Here is a 13,147-nt window from a genome sequence, read left to right on the forward strand (position 1 = left end):
CTAACTGCAGGGCAGACAAGCTATAGTAAAGCAGGTGGCCTGGAAACAGAGGCAAGGCCAGCACTAGAAGACACAGCCAGCGGGAGAGGCCGGGCTCTGGGGTGCGCTGTGTGGGGAGCATCCCTGGACTCAAACCCGGCTGAGAACCGGCGGGGACACCACCCACAGTACAACCTGGAGCAAACACTGACCTTCCCTAAGCTTGAGTCGGGGTCAGCTACACAGCTCGCAGCTGTGCTGGTCCAGAAAACCGATGTTCCCCGTGCTTTCTGACAGTGTAGACGAAGCCAGGAAATTCTGTGATGCTTCACTAACTTCATTCCAGCCCGAGAATCATCTAACAGTTCACCACGAGACCCAACAATGAACCGACAAGCTAGACTTTTCACTGCTATGAATCAGGCTTTAAGGTGTTGAGAACCAGGAATTGCCTGGCTGGCATGGTTCAGTGGATGAGCTTTGACCTATGAACCAGAAGGTCACAGTTCGATTCCTGGTCAGGGCACATGCCCGGGTTGTGGGCTTGATCCCCAATAGGGGACCTGCAGGAGGCAGCCAATCCATGACTCTTTCTCATCATTGATGTTTCTATCTCCTCTCCCTCTCCCTTCCTCTCTGAAATCAATAAAAACACATTTTAAACGTATCCAGGAATAAATAAGATACCAACAGGTCATATCTCACCACCACCAAGCTATTGAGTCTTCCCAAGTGAGCCAGTGAGTTAGAGAATGCCCGATTCTATTAGCCTTAAATTCATCAATTAAATGAGATTGGAAATGTGTGCCTCACCAAAGGGACCGCAGGGATTTCATCTCTTAATTGGTGCTTGTAATGTCCTTTGAAAACCACAAATCACCTTCCAAATATAAGACATCACTCAGTCCGGTTCCACTCCCAACTTAGAGGACACGAAGTCTGCAAGCTCTTCCTGTGCTGGGAGGGAAGGAAAGGCAATGAATAACGTCTGTGGAGTGCCTGCCGTGTGCAGGGCACTGTGCTCTGTACTTAATACGCACGACTTCATCCAGAATTTCTTTTGTGGGGGGAGGAGCATAATTGGAAATTTTAAACTTGTAGCAAATGTGCAGAAAAGAACAGACAAGCCATTCAGGCCATCATAAATTATATTACCAGGTCAACATATTTGCTTCTAATTTCTTTCCATAATTAAAAAAAAATCAGTTGTTTTATTTAACACTAGAGGCCTGGTGCACGAATTCGAACCAGTGGGGTACCTTGGCCTGGCCTGCAGGATCAGCCAAAACCGGCTCTCTGACATCCCCTGAGGGGTCCTGGGTTGTGAGAAGGCAGAGGCCAGGCCAAAGTACCCCACTGGTGCACGACAGGGGCCAGAGAGGGATGCAGGAGGTTGGCCAGCCAGGGAGGGACCGCTGGAGGGCTCCAGGGCGTGTCCAGCCCATCTTGCTTAGTCCCAATTGGCCGGACTCCAGCAGCAAGTTAACCTACCAGTTGGAGTGTCTGCCCCCTGGAGATCAGTGCATGTCATAGTGAGCAGTTGAGCAGCCTTAGCATATCATTAGCATATTACACTTTGATTGGTTGAACAGAGGACCAGACCACCAGACACTTAGCATATTAGGCTTTTATTATATAGGATAGGACAATGTGTGTTAATTTTCCATTCAAACTATGGAAAGCTATGCAAAAAAAAATAATTACCCAAATTTCATGATTTTTATCATTAAAATTAGGTAATATTGCAGCCATCTTTCTGTGCATATAAATATAGAGAAGGTAGATTAACATGTAGACAGATTAATGCATAGACAGAGAAAAATACTTTCATTAAAATGGGATCATACCATAGATGCTACAATATTGCAATAAATTTTAAGTTGAAATAAATAAAATTAAAGAGAATTTTGAACTTTGAATAAATGATTTAAGACCAAAAAAATTTTTTTTCCTAAAAGATTCCCCTTAGATTTTATAAAGAATTCACTAAGTAACACTAAGAATTCAGAGTGTTTATGCTTCAAAAATTACATCTATAATAATAAAAGCATAATAACCTAATTGACTGGACATCCTTCCAGATGAAGCTGGGCTGCGAGGGAAGCCCGGGTCCCGGATGCCAGAGGGAAGCCAGTGCTGGCAGCCAGGGAAAGGAAGGCCTACTGTTGCACAAATTTTGTGCATTGGGCCTCTAGTGTATATATAAAAAGCTTCTGCTTGCCCTAACCGGTTTGGCTCAGTGGATAGAACGTCGGCCTGCAGACTGATAGGACCCAGGTTCGATTCCGGTCAAGGGCATGTACCTGGGTTGCGGGCACATCCCCAGTGGGAGGTGTGCAGGAGGCAGCTGATCGATGTTTCTCTCCCATTGATGTTTCTAACTCTCTATCCCTCTCCCTTCCTCTCTGTAAAAAAATCAATAAAATATATATTTTAAAAAAGCTTATGCTTTTCATGTATATGTATATTATATGTAAATGTAAATGTATGTGTATATCATTACCTATGGACTGTGAAAGATAATATTGGCACTCACATTTCTCACTACCCACTCCTCATTTTTGTATTTATATTGATGTTTTCCTGTTTTCCAAGTTCACAGCATTTGTACCCTGTTCCACAACTGAAACCAACATGTGTTAATTGTCCATGTAGATGTAGTCTGTGTGCATCCTATTTCTCCTTCATTCTCGGGGCCTGAGAGCTTAGCGGATGGACTTCAGTGTTAGGTCATTTCTCCCAGAACAGACATGTAGGTTCCATCCCCTGAGAGTGTTCCTTTCTCTGGGATGAATGGTGAGTGTCATTCTATTTAAAAGACACCTGGGTGGGAGGTGACAGTCGTGTGACCCTTTCCCTCGGGGTACCGTGGACTCCTCTTCACTGTCTCCTGGTCAGGATGCTCCTGTTAGTAAATCAGCCAGTAACCTCATTTTTTCAGCCTTTTATTTTTTAAGAATATTTTTTATTGATTTCAGAGAGGAAGGGAGAGGGAGAGAGAGATAGAAACATCATTGATGAGAGAGAATTATTGATCAGCTGCCCGCTGCACACCCCACACTGGGGATCAAGCCGGCCTGTGCCCTGACCTGGAATCGAACAGTGGCCTCCTGGTTCATGGGTCGACGCTCAACCACTGAGCCAACGGCTGGGCTTCAGGCTTTTAGATGACTTGCTGTTTCAGTCTGGTCTCCAAAAGTGTTTCTTAGCTTGAGGGCCAGCAGTCAGCCAGCAGGTGCCTCTCTGAGGGCCCTGGAGGGTGTGTTCCATCCACTCACAGGGACCCTTCCGGCTCAGTGACACCAAGGATTGTCACGCGGGGTCATCTTATGTCTTTTTCATTCATCGCCTTTCCTTCAATTGTTTTATTATCTGTGTTTTTCAACTGCATTCATTATAATGACCTCAAATTACCCTTTTATGTCAGTAATTTGACTTTCAGTAGTCGTCTATTTGGTTGCTTGCCTATCCTAATTGATTTATTAGTTCTTTAAAGATGTGGTTGCATTTGTAGTTTGTCTCCTTACATTTGCAACCTCCTAATTTATCTGATTCTATTGTTTATTTTTTATATTGATATTATGTTATTTTTTCTTCATTTTTCTTAAAAAAAAAAAGCGTTATGTGTCTACAGCAGGAAACAAATTAGAAAAATTCCCTAGGATTCCTGGAGCCGTTTTCCTCCGGGCGGGTACTTGTCTAGCCTGGGCACGCCCTGCTTCCCACGGTCATTGAGATGAAACCTTTGGCTGTGAAGGGTTTCGTTAGGGAAAATGGTGACCTGGGGCTTGAAGACTAGATGCTGGTGCCGGGCCGGCATTCATTTCCTGACGTGGGTGGCTTTGTTGTGGTTACGCACAGGACTATCCTCGCAGGACATGTAAGCCGATTGATTTGGGAGGTTGGACATCAGTTTGCAAAATTACTCTAAATGGTTCCAGACATTCCTTTGCCAGTGGTTCTCAACCTTCTGGCCCTTTAAATACATTTATGGTTGTGACCCAACCATAAAATTATTTTCGTTGCTATTTCATAACTGTAATGTTGCTACTGTTATGAATCGTCATGTAAATATCTGATATGCAGGATGGTCTTAGGCGACCCCTGTGAAAGGGTCGTTCGATCGCCAAAGGGGTCGGGACCCACAGGTTGAGAACCGCTGCTTTGCACTGTTCTCGCAGTGCTGTGTGTTTGAGACCCTTTCAAAGTACGTGCCCTTCATTAGCTGTGTGTTGGCCTGACATCCCCGGGGCCTGGGGCCTCGCTGAGAGCAGGTGCGGTTCTCACCCGGCGGGACTCCTTTCTTCCTCCAGGTGACGGTCCTTTCAGCCGCCCAGTCTTCACGCAGGAGCCCCAGGACGTCACGGTCCCTTTGGCTTCGTCACAATCGGAAGTCACCCTGAGCTGTGCCGCCAACGGTTACCCTCCGCCCCATTACATGTAAGTCCTGCCTCTTGGCACCTCGAGTTTCCTCTTTGTCTCGAGGTAAAACATGCCCAGAAGAAAGGGCTCAGAGCGCCCTCAGTGCTGTGTGGGCTCCGGGAGTTTTGACGCGGGTGTCCCGCTGTGGCCATGGCTCCAGGACGACTCCTTGTTCCCTGAGTTTCCCACTCTCCAGGCAGCAATGCCCCACCCTCCCGGCAGCCACTACTAGGACTCTGTTTATTGATCAGATTTGCTTAGAAGAGTTACTCTTGACATTGTTGCCACGCAGTGTCGTATTGAGGTTAGAACTGAAAGAAAAAAAGAAAAGGGGAAAAGAAAGAAGAGGAAAGAGGAAGAACAGGAAGGAAGGAAGGAAGGAAGGAAGGAAGGGAGGGAGGGAGGAAGGAAGGAAAGAAGGAAAAGAGGGAGGGAGGAAACATAGAAAGACAGAAAATAAGAGGAGATTAAAGGAAAAGACAGGAAGGAAAGGAAGAGATGTTTCCTAAATTGGAGAGACCACAGAGCTGGCCCATTCTGTACTCCCCTCCCAGGGTGAGGCTACTGCCTCCATTGCCCGACACGCAATGGTGATGAAGACGGTAAAGGTTCCCCTCAAAGCAGTTAATCAAGATGGAAACTTCACTGTACCTGATAAATTCCTGTGACCCCACGGCTGGGCCCCATCAACCTGAAAGCACTGTTTTGGGAGAATGTCTAAAAGACAGCTATGTGCCTTCTGAGGCAGCACAACGGTTTCATTCTGGGCAAAGACGAGAAACCGTTGTTGTTTCTCACATATAACCTGTGAACAATTGGGGGGAGGGGTCAGTAATGATTTTGTTCTTATAAGGTTGCAGGGAAGGCAGAATTTGATCCTCATTGTGGATGGAATTCACAAATATTAAAGTATATGCACGTATATAGTCTGCTTGTGTAAATAATAATGATATTTGGTTGGGGAGAATTGCATATGCAGAGTGAATATAGGAAAAGACAGAGTAAATATTAGTATGACTCTTGTAACATTGGGTTTGAAAAGCATTTTTCAAAAATCATAATTTTTATCGGGGAAGTTGAATAAACACACACAGAAAGTAATGATTTCAGCCCATTAGGGCAAAATAAACTGGTTTTGCCTACTTTTGATGTTGCATTAAAAATGCCATATTTATATGTATAACTACTTTGATCTTAAAATTATGTAGATTAATTACCTAAATGACTCAACTGCACAAAGATAAAGAAAGACAACTGTCGCTTATACTTTTTTGAGCTAATTTCTGCATCTTTTTTTTTCAACAACAAAAGAGCTGAAAGGTGATGTCTCCTCACGTAATTCTCATACACTGCCCCAGGCTCCTGTCCTTGCACCCCCACAACAATGAGCTCAGCTGTAGGTGAAAAGTCACTCACTTAACAAATGGATTTTTTATTGTTGGTTGATTTTTTTTTCAATAATGAGCTGTCTTATTTAATTTAACATGTGGTTAAATTTATAAATATCTGACTAACACATTTTTCGTTTCACCTAATACTTAAAGTTGTAATTTTATTTTTGAGAGCGAATTTGATTGCTCATAAGAGTTGGTAGAGTTTGTTAAAGAAGGAAAAGAATATGTGAACCCCTATAAGATGAGTCCCTATTGGCTAAGTACAAGAAGCAATCTATCCACCAATCAATCAGCTACTTATATAAGGTATCTATTGGTTTACAACAGGCAGAAAAAATATAAAACAATGGCTCTCAAGATAATTCACCAATTAGTTTCATCAATAAAGAAATACACAGAATGAAGAGACTAAAAATCCCAGGATTGTTAAATGGCTTTTGTTTCTAGGATACTTGTAACTTAGGAGGCTAAAGACAGGCAATTTAGTTCCAACCCCATAACCTGGTTGGCCCATCTCTAATATTATAGCATAAACCACTAGTAGGCAAGAGGCTTTGAAAGGAGGGAGGAAAGAAGGGATTCGGAGTGCTGAAATGTCAGGCTCCGACCCAAATTCCTTGATAATAAAGCAAAGGGCAGAGGTGTCTCAGATAATGCCCACTGGCAACAGAATGTGCAGTTGTTTCAATCTGACCCTTTCTAACTTAAGTGTTATAGCAACAAACTCACTGTAACCACATTCGCCTTAGATTGTGTGTGTGAGATGGAGGAAAAACTTTGGGGTTCAGGCCCTCACATTATCTGAGGGCACGTGGATCTAGTGGGAAGCCATCCGAAAGAGGTGCTGACTTGGAATGAAGAAGGGCGGAGATGCTAGTCCCCACTCTGTCATCCCGTGTGTGACCTTGTGAGATCTTGGGAGAATCATTCCTCTTTCCTGGCACCTGCTTCCTTATCCAGTTGATTTTGAGATCTGTGGATATTTTATTTTATTTCTTTGGTAAATTCCCTTTAGCAAATTAAATCTCATGGGGCAAACAAGCAATATGTAAAGCAGAACTTTGGAACTTGTGTAAAAGCAACTTGTCTAGTGTCACTTCAAATGGAATAAAAACACCGTTACAAACGAGATCCCGGGAAAGTGAGAAGACGTAGACGTGTCAGGCAAGTTGGGACAGAAGCGTCCCCATGGAAAGCGTCCCCTTTTTTAACAACAGGTGGGACGTGGGCATGAAAGCCTAGCCAGGGAGCTTTGCAAAGGGAAGGAGCATGGGGTCCCCAAAGATGGCATGTGGGTGGGATGGCTTATCCCTAGAAAGTCTAGGACAACCTTGGGCAAACTACGGCCCGTGGGCCGGATCCGGCCCGTTTGAAATGAATAAAACTAAAAAAAAAAAGACCGTACTCTTTTATGTAATGATGTTTACTTTGAATTTATATTAGTTCACACAAACACTCCATCCATGCTTTTGTTCTGGCCCTCCGGTCCAGTTTAAGAACCCATTGTGGCCCTGGAGTCAAAAAGTTTGCCCACCCCTGGTCTAGGATCACCTGAGAGCAGCAAGCTGAGTTCCGGCTCAGAGGACACATTGTATTTGGAAAAGTGAGGTGACACATAAGAGGTTCCTACATGGGCCACATACACTCTCATCAGAGACAGGTCTTTGAAGGTCATCGAGGATGTGTGCCCCACCTGCTCTAGGCCTGGTCACAGCAGGAGACTCCTCTCTCCAGCTCTGCCTGCCCCGCCTGGTCACAGCGGCACTCCGGAGTCCGGACGGGGCCCAGATTTGTAGTAAACCACACCAGTGCTCACTCGGCTTCTCTCCTTCTCAGTCACCCCCCTCCCGTGACCCCTAAAGCCCCAGGCCATGAAACAGGAGGGATGTTACTGTGCAAACTTTAGAAGTGATGGAGATGACTTCTGCGGAAATTGGATGACTTGTCCAATGATACACTAGACCGAAGGTTCTTCCCACAAGGCAATGCTGTCAAAGGTACTAGTAGGGCACGTGGCCCCCACCCCGCTAGGCTGCTCACCACCTAGATTGTGGAGTTCTCTTCAAAGGTGCAGGGATGAGCCCAGAAACAGGCACTTTGAAGGAGTACTCCAGTTCGTGTACTTCTAAAGCAGGGGTGGGGAACCTTTCTCTGCAAAGGGCCATTTGGATATTTATAACATCATTTGCGGGCCATACACAATTATCCACTTAAAAATTTGCCAAACATTTTTAAATTGATCATTTGGTCAAACATTTAATGAACTCACCCCTAATGCCTTAGCAGGGCCAGATCCAGTGATTTCTTGGGTCTTAATACAGCCTGGAGGCCAGACGTTCCCTACCCCTGTTCTAAAGCAAGGCCCAGTTCTGAAACATACACGCACACATACACATGCCCCCACCCCCCACACACATGCATGCACACACATGCACATACTATATGCACACACGTGCACCCACCCACTTATAAACACACACACGCACACACTTGCATTATGGAAGGAAGCAGAAAGACGTGGCCGCCACCATCGTATTCTTGACTCTGGGCTTAACGTCTCAATGGTGAAGAATGTTTCCAGCAAAAGGTCAAGATTTTAATTTGAATCCATTATGTTTCCTGGGATTGGTATGATATTAATTAGACGCTTAAAATAATCATCTAAAGCACATTTCCTCACCAGCATCGTAGGAACATTCTCCCGGGTGTGCAGCCCTATCCGTAACGTGTGCACGACCACCACTCGAATCCATTCATACACCTCTCTCTCCATCGATTCAGACGTATTAATTAGGACGGCGCCCACACCGGCGTGGCCCGGTCTATGTGCCCGGCGTGATAATCATTGCTCCGAGTGATGGGAATGATGATGGGGCGACTGCGAGAGCCTCCTTGGCTGCAGCAAAGCCGAGCACTTTGCATTTGTGTTGAGAAACAATTACGGAGCTTAATTAGGAGCATGTAAGGATGACAGCACTTATTCCAGTGATTGATTTCCAACGAAGGGGACCTGGCGAGCCCAGGCCCTGTCTGCTTCGCTCTGAAAGGAAAGGGAGCTCGAGGCCCGAGACATGGCCGGGAGGCGCTGTGAGGCTGCGTGACCCCCGAAGAGGGGAGGACGTGGGGGCAGGAGACACGCCCCAAGGGGACACTTTTCACCATTTGCTTCTCCTGACGTTGAGGACCAGAGGAAGAACAGAGATTTGGCAGGAAGTTCAGCAAAGTGAAATGTAGTATTTTTGACTGTTGTCTTTCAAACTCTTTTTATTGAAAAGAACTTGAGGTGCACAGAATTGGGTCAATGAGTTAAAAGTGACGAGTTTGTCCAAAAGCTCAAATGGATTTGATGTTGGCGGGTCAATTACTCTGAACTTCCCAGGGGTCGAGGGTGAGTTACCTGTGTCCGTATTTCTTTCACTGAGGTAGACCTTGGCTGTCTCTCTCCATGGGCTGTTTTAGGGTGCTCCTGAAAAGGTCAGTGCTGTTTGGAAGAATTTTGTAAAATGTGATTTCTTTCTTACAGTTCACCCCCCTACCCCCGCCCCTCAATGCATGTTTAGTCTGATCTTAGTGTGACCAGAGGAATCCTTGGAAATTGGCTCTGTTCCATGGGAAAGGCTATCCACTTGTTTTCCTAAATGACTGATTGTCTAAAGTCATCATCTTTAAATGTCTGTTTTCCTAAATGATTTTTTAAAATATATTTTTATTGATTTCACAGGGGAAGGGAGAGGGAGAGATAGAAACATCAATGATGAGAGAGAATCATTGATGGGCTGCCTCCTGCACGCCCCCTACTGGGGATCAAGCCCTCAACCAGGGCATGTGCCCTGACCAGGAATCGAACCCTGACCCCCTGGTTTATAGGTCGATGCTCAACCACTGAGCCACCACGGCCAGGCTCCTAAATGATTCATATATGAATACGCACACCTGTGTCCTTGTAATGCATCTCACTAACTATGAAATATCCACGCTTCTACATGTCTGGATATGTTGACGAAACTTAGGGGGTGCCAAGTGGGGAAGTTAGAGATAATCACTGGGCATTCTCTCGTCTTCAAATGACCGAAGGGCATTTCCAGAGCATTTTCTGGTTCTTAAAAATAAAGCATGGCGAGGCCTTCCTGCCACTTAATTCATGGACTAGAGCAGCGGTTCTCAACCTGTGGGTCGAGACCCCTTTGGGGGTGGAACGACCCTTTCACAGGGGTCGCCTAAGACCACCGGAAAACACATATATAATTACATATTGTTTTTGTGATTAATCACTATGCTTTAATTATGTTCAATTTGTAACAATGAAAATACATCCTGCCTATCAGATATTTCCATTACGATTAATAACAGTAGCAAAATTACAGTTATGAAGTAGCAACGAAAATAATTTTATGGTTGGGGGTCACCACAACATGAGGAACTGTATGAAAGGGTCGCGGCATCAGGAAGGTTGAGAACCACTGGACTAGAGGCTTGCTCAGTAATCACTAAGCCGGAGGCTTTGCTGTCTAAAGTGAAAGCTTCTCGAGCCCTGTCTGTGCTGTTCCAGTATCAGGACAGCTTGGCATTTCCAAGCACCATGGTGCTGGTTCCAGCGTGATTAATTTTCCCAGGAAGAGACCAACAGGGACAGGCGTGTTCCATGGCCACCAGGCTGTTGTCGGGTTGTTATCAGCCTCCGCCCGGCACTGTGAGCTCTTGGCCATCTTTCCTGGGCCGTTTGTAACACATTCGTCCGCATGTCTCTCCCTAAATCATCCTGACGTTTCATTTCGCAGTGTCAGCTCTGGGTGAGCAGGATGGTCACGCTGTTCGAAAAGTTGCTCCAGGAGTAAGATGGTCTGTGTTCTTGACAGATCGTTTTCTTTCTCATGTTGAGGGTTCTGTTGCCTCTTTGTACTCATTTAGGTGAATGGTTGTAATTCATAAAGCGTAGATCTTTCTTTTCTTTGTTTTAAAAAATATTTTTTATTGATTTCAGAGAGGAAGGGAGAGGGAGAGAAAGATAGAAACATCAAGGATGAGAGAGAATCATTGACTAGCTGCCTCCTGCATGCCCCCTATTGGGGATCAAGCCCACAACCCGGGCATGTGCCCTGGCCGGAATCAAACCGTGACCTCCTGGTTCAGAGGTCGATGTGTAACCACTGAACCACGCTGGCCGAACAAGAGTAGATCTTTCAAATATCCTACTTATTGATTTTGCTGAGCTCATGGGCACAGTTATCTTTGGTGGAACTGGTAGGACCGTCTCCACATGGAGCCATGCTGGGTTTTCTAATCGATCCCTGGAATTACAAAGGTTGTGTATGACACATAGTGGCTGACTCTTTATATGATTAGCATAACTTGATTTTCCCCCCTTGAAGGTGGAGGCAAAATGGCACAGACCTGGATTTCTCCATGAGTTCGCACCACAGGTTGGACGGAGGCAACTTGGCGATCAGCAGCCCGCGCTGGGACCAGGACACGGGCACTTACCAGTGCCTGGCCACCAACCCGCTGGGCACGGCTCTGAGTCGGAAGGCGAAGCTCCAATTTGCATGTGAGTTTGTGGGGAAAAAATCTATACTTGCTGTGATTATGAAAATGTAGTATTTTTATTATATTCATTTTAGAAGAAAATCCAGCTTTGCTGTTCAACTGCTCTCTGAGAAACAACATGAATTTACGGAGGCGAACGTTTTCATGGCCTGTTTTGCGAATCCAGACTCCCGGGGTTAAAGGGAATCCGGTTCAATAAAAGAAGACACTCACACTGTTATTACATCTCGGGGATCATATTTAGAAACAGCTCTAAGCGTCCAGATGGAAATATAAGACAAAGACATAGGCTCCGTTACTCCTCCTCCTTGTCCTCTGTGTTGAATGTTGGGGTGCAGAGCCCGTGGAGGGGAGGCCGAGGGCAGGGGTGCCTGGGGAGGTGGCTGTTCCCCGGGGACGCGGTCACGGGCCACAGTACGATGCAGGTGGAAATACAGCAGTTGCCGCAGGCAGACTTTATATTAACCGAACACTGTCCAGCGGCGTCACATAAATGTCACCCAAGTAATTACCTTGGTGACATTTGGGAGCATTAGCAGATGAGCAATAGACACTGTGTCTCCTATCCTTTATAGGCAGCGTTGCCAGGGACTAGAGTGTTCCCTGTGGAATCCAGGGACAGCCGGGTTTGAAGGTAATTCTCGCTGCTGAGGTGGGTGGTGCAGGAGGCGGGCTGCCATGCCCCTCTACCCCCCACCCCTGCAACACTTCCCCCAGCCCCAGCCTTGCAGGAGACCCATTGGGGCCCAGGGGCTAGTGTTCAGGGGAAGGGCCTGTTGTCCATTACTTTGAACAAGTAATCGCTTTGAAACTTCATTCATAGAATATATGGGCAGAGTCCACCTTATGGAATTACTTCAGCTCTCGGCAGTGTGTGGATTAATAACCCGGTCTGTCTCCCCTGCAGGTCTTATGTCCCTCAGACCCTGCTCCACACACGGAGGTTCCCCTTATGCTGGCCATTTGGGGCTGCCCTTGTTTCTGAAAAATGTATACACACTTGGAATAATTATAAAGGCAGTGTTTAATAGATTACATTTCATCTTCCAATTGGAATGGAATCAGCTGTCAAAGTGTGTATACATTTTTGGTGACACCCTGCATGTATGTGAATATATATACATATATATTCATATATACATATATATTCAGAAATAGATAAGCATACACATGTACATATGTGTTAATTGTAGATGGGGGAAATAAAGCAGAATCCACATGAATAAAAAACCGTAGTCCCAGATAGCGGTGAAGTTGTCAGGTGAAAGTCCTCATAGAGGCCTCTCTGCCTCCTTAGATGGGTTTCGAACGTGTGTACTCAAGGTGAGGAGTATTTTCACTCCAGTCTCTTGTCCAAGGTCTTCACCGGGAGGAAAAAGAAACCCTCACATTTAGAAATAAATGTTAAAAGCCTCGCGGGCTCTGATCACTGTAGAATATCTTAACTTTTTATAAGAAATGCAAAGCCAGTTCAACACGATCCTGATGATATGGTGATAAAGTGCATTTTTATCTGAAAGAGAAATTAAGACCCAGGAGAATTTTAAAAAGAACACCTAAAAGTACATTTGGAAACTGGAAAGTCTCTGATAATTGTGAAGTGTGTAAAGTGGGTAACGCATATCTACACTAATAAAAGAGAAACATGGTAATTGGCGTACGACCGCTACCCTTTTCATTGGCTAATCAGTGAGTATATGCAAATTAACTGTCAGCCAAGATGGCGGCCGGCAGCCAGGCACTGAAGCGAGCACGAGGCTTGCTTGCTGCAGACTCCAACGTTCCCCGCCTCACTTGCCAGCCTCTCA

At 45.5% G+C, this 13,147-nt stretch overlaps 1 protein-coding gene across 1 annotated transcript in view; it reads left to right on the plus strand.

Annotated features, from left to right (window-relative positions):
* The window catches only part of CNTN6 (contactin 6), a 155,898-nt gene that overhangs the window by 55,852 nt on the left and 86,899 nt on the right, over positions 1 to 13,147 (plus strand). Inside the window, exons 3-4 of the mRNA XM_005881884.2 lie at positions 4,293 to 4,419; positions 11,165 to 11,340. Of these exons, the coding sequence (XP_005881946.1) occupies positions 4,293 to 4,419; positions 11,165 to 11,340 (303 nt within the window). The remainder of the gene's footprint in view (positions 1 to 4,292; positions 4,420 to 11,164; positions 11,341 to 13,147) is intronic.

This window comes from Myotis brandtii, unplaced genomic scaffold (assembly GCF_000412655.1).
Source record: "Myotis brandtii unplaced genomic scaffold, ASM41265v1 scaffold693, whole genome shotgun sequence".
Lineage (NCBI taxonomy): Eukaryota > Metazoa > Chordata > Mammalia > Chiroptera > Vespertilionidae > Myotis > Myotis brandtii.